The sequence below is a fragment of the Lactuca serriola genome, chromosome 9, assembly GCF_051521515.1.
Source record: "Lactuca serriola cultivar US96UC23 chromosome 9, Lser_US96UC23_V15, whole genome shotgun sequence".
Taxonomy (NCBI): domain Eukaryota; kingdom Viridiplantae; phylum Streptophyta; class Magnoliopsida; order Asterales; family Asteraceae; genus Lactuca; species Lactuca serriola.
The window spans coordinates 77821107-77831454 of NC_136416.1; the positions used below are offsets into that span (position 1 = coordinate 77821107).

At 45.9% G+C, this 10348-nt stretch overlaps 1 protein-coding gene across 1 annotated transcript; it reads left to right on the forward strand.

The window, feature by feature from the left end:
- The first annotated feature begins 8658 nt into the window (after positions 1-8658).
- Positions 8659-9384, forward strand: LOC145075861 (uncharacterized). The gene has a single exon (XM_079021951.1). It carries the CDS (start codon positions 8659-8661, stop codon positions 9382-9384), a length of 726 nt encoding a protein of 241 aa, XP_078878077.1.
- Positions 9385-10348: the final 964 nt, after the last annotated feature.

Here is a 10348-nt window from a genome sequence, read left to right on the forward strand (position 1 = left end):
CTGCCAATGGAAGGTAGGTATCCCAACTAACCCCAAAGTCTAACACGCACGCTCATAGCATATCCTCCAGAGTTTGGATGGTCCACTCGCTCTGACCATTCGTCTGTGGGTGAAAGGCGATGCTAAAATGCAGACGAGTACCCAACTCGTCATGAAACTTCTTCCAAAACCTGGAAGTGAACCGCACATCCCTGTCTGATTCACCGATACTAGCACCCCGTGTCGCGCCACTACCTCCCTGATATAGATATCGGCTAACCTTTCGGCCGAAATACTCTCCTGAATCGAAATAAAATGGGCGCTCTTGGTCAGTCGATCGACGATGCCCCAAATCGAATCCACTCCCCATGCGGTCCGGGGAAGCTTTGTGATAAAATCCATCGTAATGTCTTCCCATTTACACAGTGGGATGTCTAACGGCTGCATCTTTCCGTGAGGTCTATGATGCTCGGCCTTGACCTTCCTGAAGGTCAAGCACTGCTCCACGTACCATGCCACATCCCGCTTCATGCAGGGCCACCAATAGACCAGAAGAAGATCCCTATACATCTTCGTTGCCCCTAGATGAATGGAGAATCGAGATTTGTGCACCTCCTCCATCATAAGCTGGCGCACACCCCTGTGGTATGACACCCACACCCTACGGTGTAGTGTCAGTAATCCTCAATTGTCATAGTCAAAGGAGGAAACCTGCCCCACAATCCGCCCTCTCTTCCGATATTCCTCCTTCATGGCCTCCTGTTGGGCCTCCCGAATCCGCTCCAACAACGGAGTCACCACTGTCATCCTCAGACAGATATCTCTGATCAGCGATGCCTTGCGGCTAAGTGCGTCGGCCACCACATTGGCCTTCCCCGGGTGGTAAAAGATCTCGAAATCGTAATCCTTCACCACGTCCAACCACCGGCCTCATGTTTAGATTTGGCTGATCCATGAGGTACCTCAAACTCTTGTGGTCCGTGTAGATGCTATAACGGACCTCATAAAGGTAGTGACGCCAAATCTTGAGGGCGAACACAACAGCCCCCGTATCCAAATCATGCGTCGGGTAGTTCGCCTCATGAGGCTTCAGCTGCCTTGAAGCGTAAGCAATAACATGTCCCCTCTGCATCAATACCACGCCCAAATCTGAGATGGACGATTTGGAGTATACAAAAAAAATCCTCCATGCCCTCCGGCAGGGCTAAGATCGGTGCCTCGCACAATCTTTGTCTCAATGTCTCGAATGTGGCCTGCTGCTCAGGCCCCCAATGAAAGACCACGACCTTCCTCGTTAGCTTGGTTAGGGGTACGACTATCTTTGAGAAATCCTTGATGAATCTCCGATAGTAGCTGGCTAATCCTAGGAAACTCCGAATCTTGGATGGAGATCTCGGAACCTCCCATCTCATCACGGCCTCCACTTTGGCCGGGTCCACCGATATCCCGTTCTGGTTGACAAGGTGTCCGAGAAACTGCACCTCGCGCAACCAGAACTAACACTTGGAGAACTTAGCATACAAGTTCTCCCTTCTCAAAGTCTCTAGAACCTCTCGCAGATGCTCCTCGTGCTCCTCCTACGTCTTGGAGTAAACCAATATATCATTGATGAAAACTGTCACGGACCGATCCAACATCGGTCTGCACACGCGGTTCATGAGATCCATGAACGTGGCAGGAGCATTGGTGAGCCTGAAAGGCATCACCACGAACTCATAGTGGCCATAGCGCATCCGGAATGTTGTCTTCTGTACGTCCCCCTTTCTGACCCTCATCTGATGATACCCTGAATGCAGATCAATCTTGGTGAACCAAGATGCTCCCTGTAGCTGGTCAAAGAGGTCATCAATCCTCAGGAGTGGGTAACGATTCTTCATTTTTACCTTATTCAGCTCCTAATAATCTATAGACATCCGATGCGACCCGTCCTTCTTCTTCACAAACAGAATCGGGGCTCCCTAGGGAGAACTACTCGGTCTAATGAATCCCTTGTCTAACATCTCCTATAGCTGTGTAGACAACTCCTGCATCTCAGGAGGAGCCAGCTGATACGGTGCCTTGGCTATCGGAGCCGCACCAGGGACTAGGTCGATCCTGAACTCCACCTATCGCTCTGGAGGTATCCCAGGCAACTCATCGGGGAATACGTCTACAAAATGTTGCACCACGGGCACATCTCCCTCTGTCGCCTTTCCCGCCTCCTGGGTGTCCATGACATAAGCAACATATCCTGCATAACCCTGCTGAAGGTAACGCCTTGCCCTTGCTGTCGAACATAAGGCTGGCCCTCGTTGTGGCCTATTGCCTTGAATCACTAACTCTCCCCCTCCTGGGGTCCTGACTCGCACCAACTGTTGTGCGCAATCTATCACCGCCCCATTGCAGCTCATCCAATCCATGCCGATAGTAACCTTGTTCCCCCGCATGGGTATGGGAACCAAGTCTACCAAGTATCGCTCCTCGAACAATCTCAAAACACAATCTCGAAAGACCTCTGATGCTTGCACCGACCTGTCATCTGCAATCTCGACCTCTAAAGGGCAATCCAACATGCCCGAAGACTCAGGAAACTTCTTGCTAAGCGCAAGAGAGACAAATGATTGGGTAGCACCCGAATAAAACAATACCTGAACTGGGATACCGTTCACATGGAGCGATCCTAAACAGAGCACATGCATAACATATCAAAATTACAGCAGCATATCATAAAAGCATAAACAAGAAGTCATACCCATCACCACATCGGGTGCAGCGCGTGCCACCTCGGTAGTCAACTGGAAGGCCTGGCTCCTCACCACTGGAGCCTCAGCCTTGGTCTTCCAGCCATTAATAATCCGCAGGGTCGCTGGAGTTGGCGCCTTCACTGGCGCTGCTGCTGCTGTCAATTGGGCACAGTTGGCCTTCATGTGGCCCCTTTGGTTGTAGTGGAAACACATCAACTCAGACGTCTGAATAACTGGTGCAGGGGCAGTACAATCCCTGCTGAAGTGCCCCATCTTGCCGCACTTGTAGCAGCCCGGCGATCCCAATCTACACGCCCCCTCAAGTGACCTGCCGCATTTCCTGCAGCGGCCTAGTCCTGACTAGCCTTTCAGGCTACCATCTGATCCCTTGGGCTTCTTCCCTGAAGCCCCAGTCGTCTGCTCCTCCTCTACCTTCCTCTTCCGAACATGCTCCAGATCGATCTCCCTCTCCCTTGCCCTATCAATCATGGGATCCATGGTAGGGCAAGCTGAAAAACTAACATGCTCCCGAATGTCGGCTCACAGCATGTCATGATAGCGGGTCCTCCTCATATCCTCATCTCCCGTATACTGGGGCACCAACAATGCCCTTTCCCGGAACTTGGCGGTGATCTCCGCCACAGTCTCCGTAGTCTGTCTCATGTCCAAAAACTCCCTGGCCAGCTGGTGAAGCTCTACAGCTGGCGCAAACTCCGCCATGAATCTGGTCAAAAAGTCTGACCAGGTCATAGCCTCAACAACCGAGGCTCCCAATGAGTCACCAAAAGACTCTCACCAATCTTTAGCTCTGTCTCTCAAACAACCTGTTGCATATCTCACCTTCGACCCCTCAAGGCAGAAGTTGGTTAGCTGTGCAGACTCAATGTCCACAATCCATCGTCTGGCAGCAATGGGGTCCTTCACCCCATGGAATTCCGACATGCCACTGCCCCTGAAGTCCTTAAAGGACAGTGTGCGGGATCCTGACTGGCTGGTCGCCATGTCACTCCTGAATGCCCTGAGGCGATCCTCCATCAACTCGACAATCCCTTCATTGATCGACCCAAAGATGACCGGGGTCGCATCAAGGATGCCTCTAGTGATCTTATACGCGATGAAATCGCGTAACCACTCATCCACTAGCTCGGAGCCTGAACCCGAACCCGATCCATCTCCTAAGCTGCCCACTGCTGGCCTCGGACGTAGTACCATCATTCTTCAATACATCATGACAACCGTCAGTGATACTAGTACATCTATAGGTATCACACCCATCACAAGTTCCTTGGTCTTTCCTCAGCCTTCCTCAACTCGAGTACGGATCCTCTGCTTTCAGTAGTACGAGCCCATACTACCTTCCACATCTATCCATACTTTCCTCGAGGACTGCCTTGACTCCACCAAGTCCCTTTTATCACTGTTGATCTCTGCTACTCTCATCCTAGGCTTAACCTAGGGAAAATATCTGACTCCACCCAAACCAGTCCTCAGCTGCTGAAGGCCTCCTTATGATGCCAATTATCCATCACCTGAATACCATCACATGTAACAAGGCTCGGATGATGCTTCAAGTAAAGACTCGTCCCTACAACAGTTAGACTCAAACGAGAGCTGCACAATATGGCTAAATCCAACACTCTGAGATTATTCAATCCTAATCACATGTGACGCGATGTACTCACCTAATGGCTAACTCCCATCATTCAGAGTCCTACAAGCACAGAGCAAGCAACATTTGGACACAGGAAACTACTCAAACAACTCTCTTCTCCTAACGAGAAACTGTACCAGCATACACTGCTGAGCTCATACTACCAGGCATAACCTAAACAGGTCATCCTATTACTGTCTACTCAATACTAGCATACAATTCTCATAAGTCGGAGCACATAAAGCAGGCACATAAGGCATCATTCCTAGATCCTTAGTCCTATTCTAGCATGATGTTCTATTGAAACTGATAAACATAATATAAACTTGTATGGGTACTTTGGGGAATACTTACTTGAGCTCGGCCGATTGCGCACATCACACACTTTGTTCTTTCCCAAAACTCTTTTATCTTAGCTTTTTAAGAAACCATTTTTTTGTAGAAATCTTTTAATCCATCGATTTGAGTCCAGACACCCCCAAGGTGTGTCCGAATCCCTCATATCAGGGCTATGATACCAACTTGTAACGACCCAATTTTTAAGTCCAAAAATTTCTTTTTAATTAACAGACTCATAAAAACATTCTTAAGAAAATACTGTGGAATCACATCATCTCATAAAACAATGTATCATGTCTGAAAACCCAAGTCACAAAATAATAACATGTCAGAGTACAATCCCCGAACATCCATAGTGCTGAAAACAATGAGTATGTGTATGATTTGCCGCTACCGCGCCAACTCCTTCCCCTTCGCTGAAGAGGTACCTGAAACCAAAATTGTAAATTGTAAGCACGAAGCTTAGTGAGTTCCCTCATCGTACCACATACCAAACAATCACATAGCATACGTACTGCTAGACAATTCTGGGGTGCCCGACCTACCCGGTACGGCCATTCTAGGGCATCGACCTACCCGTACGGCCATTCTGGGGTGTCGACCTACCAATGCGGCCATTCTGGTGTGCCGTCCTACCCGTGTCAAGCCATTATGGGTTGTTGACCTACCCGTCAGTCATAACAACCGACCCTCGGGGACTATTCCACCCCCTACTGCTACTATCACATATATCATAACATAAACATACTATCAGACATATTTGGGGTGTCCGAACTACCCTTCGGTCCTAACAACCAAACTTGGGGACTATTCCCCTCCTACTACCACTATCACATATAACGTATCGTGCCAGCATATAAACATATCATCACATACTGTCAGACATATCTGGGGTGTCTGACCTACCCTTCGGTCCTAACAACCGAACTCTACTACTATTACATATAACATATCATGCCAGCATATAACATATCAGGTAGTAGCAAACCTAGATGATATCACGAAGAAAATCATCTAACATACAACTCCTACTGGTGGGCTGACATTGTGGCCGAAGGCCCACCGCTACTGATATCTACTCTTGGGGTAAAATGACTATTTTACCCCCAACCAAGTCCAAGACAAAGTTGACTGCCAGTTGACCCGACTCGCCGTGTTGAGCCGTCAACTCGTCGAGTCCCTACCTTTTACTCGTGCTTATCCAAGACTCGACTCGTCGAGTTTGGCAAGGACTCGACGAGTTCCCTTTCGATATGAACATCGAATGAACCTTCATCCGAATCACCGAGTTGTATGAACAACTCATAGAGTTCACCTTCATCTGATGAACAAGTTCTGACCTTGACTCGCCGAGTTGTATGAACAACTCGTCGAGTTCATCCTCATCCATAAGGAAATTGCCTTGGACTCGCCGAGTCTTTTCTAGCACTTGTCGAGTCCCATGAACTGCAGGTCTAAGGCTAAGTCCAACAGGTTGGATCACTCCTTCGGACCTTCTACAACCCTTCTAACACCCAACTGAGTTCTTTTGACCCTCAACTGATAAGGGACTCTATGCCTTAGACTCGTCGAGTCCCAAGAACGGACTAGCCGAGTCGATAACGTCCATGCCCTAGATCCTCGATTTCTGATGTACAACCTTTGACCAAAATATAGATCCAAGCCCCTAAGCTCGATCTAGCACGTAAAGTTTCGAACTTTATGTGCATGCATGAGACTTTTGAGCCTAAAAGGCTCTAAGATGGCTCTTAAGTTGCATGGGGCCTTCCTTGGGTGCAAAAGCAATCCAAATCTGCCTTGTGACTCCTTCCAAGACTTAGATCCAAAGTCTTGACCCCCAACCATGTTTGCAATCATGGTTGGCTACCTCATATGGCTTAAAAAGCCCTAAATCTTCCCCAAAAAGGGATCTAACAAACAAGAAAGCAATGTACAGACTTTATACCTTTCAAGGACTGCAATTGATGAATCAAACTCGAATCCTTCAGTTTCCTCTTGATCCTTCTATGCTCTTCCTTTTTCCTTGAGGTCAAAACCCACAAAAAATCACTCAAAAGCCTTAGATCTTGCACCAAAAACACTTAGGGTTTACTATAGAGGGTTTCTGGGAGCATTAGGTACGAGTGGTGGCTGAATGAGATGATTAAATAGGGTGCAAACCCTCAGATTAGGGTTTTTGTCCAGTCAGAGCCTCTTCGTCGAGTTCGGGACCCGACTCGACGAGTCCATCACTAAAATCCCGCACCCCGTCCCGCTTCTACTCGGCGAGTTGGTCCTTCAACTCGCCGAGTCCAAGGCTAAAAATGCAAACACTTAAATAAAAAGATACATACCAAGAACCAGGTGCTACAATGGGTGACTTCGCAGACATACCCATGTGCGAATACAAGAGAAGGATGTGTGACAATACCGGGCTGGGACTCGTGTAACCCGCAATTCCGGCAACTGCTAACTTTGAGTTGAAAGGTCATATACTGACCCAACTCAAGGACATCCCATTCTACGGGAAAGATCACGAAGACGCGTACAAGCATATCAACGAGGTCAATGACATAGCCGACTACTTCTATATCCCTAATGTGCCTCGCGAGACTGTTTTGCTTCATATGCTACCGGTCAAATTTAAGGGAGTCACGAAAGATTGGTTAAAATCACTCCTTCCAGGATCCATCACCACATGGGCTAAAATGTGTGAATAGTTCATTAATCAATTTTTCCCTCCCATGAAAATAGCCAAGTTGAAGAAAGCCATTTCAAAATTCGAGCAACAAGTAGGTGAGTCACTCTATGAGGAATGGGAAAGATGCAAAGGCTTGTTGAGGAACTGCCCCCACAATGATCTAAACATTCAGCAAGAAGTCTCCATTTTCTATGATGGAGTGAACGTGATAACTAGACAACTCCTTGATTCCCAAGGACCACTCACGAAGAAAGAACCTACCGTTACAAATGAGCTAATTGAAGAATTCTCTAAGCACTATTGAGAATATCATAATCCAAGGAATGACTCAACTCGAAGGCGGTGAACTCAGTTTCTGATAATATGGCAGCAGTGATTGCTAAATTGGAGTGTATGGACCGAAGAATGACAAAGATTGATCAATCCATCCATGCCATCTGATTAGGATGTGAAAATTGTAGCGGGCCTCACCTTACTAAAGATTGTGACCTTGACGAGCATGGGAACCGGAAAGTGCAAGTGTGTTATTCGTGTGGCGATAAATATGATGAGGATTGGCGAAAACCGAAAAAGGATTGGCTACCATATGATGAGTACAAGAAGGCAAAGGAGGATAAATATAGGATGAAAACAAGAGGTTTCTATCAGATGGTGGAGCCGGTGCAAGAAAAGAAAATGGACTTTGAAGATATGCTCACAAGATTTGTAGGCGCATCCGAGAAAAGACACAACGAAACCGATGCTACAATACGAGAACAACCAGCACTGATGAAAGAGCAACAAGCATTAATAAGAAATCAGCAAGCCTCTATCCTCAACATTGAAAAACAGTTGGGTCAACTTGCACAACAAATCGATGAATGATCACAGGGTGGACTTCCAAGTAATACCGAGAAAAATCTGAAAGGTGCACAAATCAACATCGTGACTACTAGGAGTGGAAATATAATTACTCCTCTGACCAAAATTCCAAACGAAGATCCTAAAGAGGTGCAAGAAGAAGAGAAAGAAACCCCGAAATCGCAAGAAGTTGATGCAACTCGTCGAGTTGCATAGAAGAACTCGACGAGTTCTCAGTTTGATTAGAAAATGACCCTCCTATAAAACCATATCAACCTCCATTGCCATTCCCAGGATGAGCTAGACAAGAAAAGCAGAATGAAAACTATCAAAAGTTCCTAGAGCACATTAAAGCCCTCCAAATTAACATTCCTTTCATCGAGGCGGTTGCACAAATCCCTAAGTATGCCAAGCTCTTAGAGGAATTAGTAACAAACAGGAAGAAGATGGAGGAAGTATCTGAGGTGGTTCTTCATAAGAATTGTTTAGCCGCAATGTTGAACAAATTTATAATGAAGATGGGTGACCCAGGTAGTTTGACTTTGCCATGCCAATTTGGGAACTTAGGTACTAGCTATTCATTGGCTGATTCGGGGGAAAGTGTGGACCTTATGCCATATTCCTTCTTTAAGAAGTTAGACCTTCCGGAGCCGAGACCGATTCAGATGGCAATTCATCTAGCAAACAAGACAGGGACATTTCCAAGGGGGATATGTGAGGACCTATTGGTGAAAGTTGACAAGTTCGTATTTCCCATGGATTTCATAGTGCTAGATATGGAAGAAGACCATCAAGTGCCGATCATTCTTGGAAGACCTTTCCAAAACACCGCAAGTGTCATAGTGGATATAAGAGAATCCAAACTTACCTTTCGAGTGGGAGAAGGGTCAGTTACTTTTGGAGTGGATCGATCCATGAAGCATTCTAAGTATAGTGAAGACACGACATTCCCAGTAGACATTTTGGAAGAATTAATGGAAGAATGGAAAAAGGAAAAGTCAAGCGAATCACCCGCGACCTTTGAAAATGACTTTGATGCTGAAAGAGACCTAAAGGAGATAGAAAGATTACTCGAAGAAAGTGAATACGATGAATTGATAAGAAGCTCTGAAAGGTCAATAGACGAGTTGAAGAGACTAACTCGACGAGTTGGGGTGAAAAAACGCGATTAGATAGGAAAAATGGGCACAACTCGACGAGTTCTGCTTCTGGACTCGACGTGTTTAGCATTCAAAACTCTAATTTAGAGCTGAAAACTTTGTTGTTACATTTAGAGTATGCATTTTTGGAAGAGGGTAATCAAAAACCTGTGATTATAGATTTTGACCTCACTAAATCTGAAAAAGAAGAGTTAGTTCAAGTTATGAAGAAAATAAAAAATGCCATTGTGTGCAAAATTACCAATATAAGGGAATAAGCCCTTCTATTGATCTCACAAAATCAACCTGGTAGAAGGTGCAAATCCAGTAGTTCAACATCAAAGGCAGTTGAACCCAAACATGCAAGAAGTGGCCAAGAAAGAGGTTGTCAAGCTCTTAGATGTTGGGATCATATATTCGATTTCCGATAGTCCATGGGTTAGTCCTATTCAAGTAGTGACAAATAAAGGAGGGATGAAGTTCGTAACGAACGATAAGAATAAGCTAATACCTGCACAAACGGTAACCCGTTGATAGGTGTGCATTGATTACCGAAAGCTAAACGATGCCACTTGCAAAGACCACTTCCCTCTTCCTTTTATTCATCAAATGCTTGTGTGATTATTTGGCCATTGCTATTATTGTTTCTTAGATTGATTTTAAGGTTATTTTCATATCGCTATTAACTCAATTGATCAAGAGAAGATGAATTTTACTTGTCAAAGTGGAACATTTTCCTATCACGCATGCCTTTTGGGTTATGCAACGCGTCAGCGACCTTTCAACGATACATGATGGAGATATTCCACGACACGGTGGCAGAATTTATGGATGATTTCTCTATTTTTGGCTATTCTTTTAATGATTGTCTTGCAAACCTTGATTTGATGCTTGCTAGGTGTGCAAAGACCAATTTAGTTTTGAATTGGGAAAAGTGTCATTTTATGGTGAAAGAAGGCATTGTTTTAGGCCATAAAGTATCCAAAGCAGGGATTGA

Excerpts from the sequence above, each read along its gene's own strand:
- LOC145075861 (XM_079021951.1), top strand. The coding sequence starts at position 8,659 with ATGGAGGAAGTATCTGAGGTGGTTCTTCATAAGAATTGTTTAGCCGCA.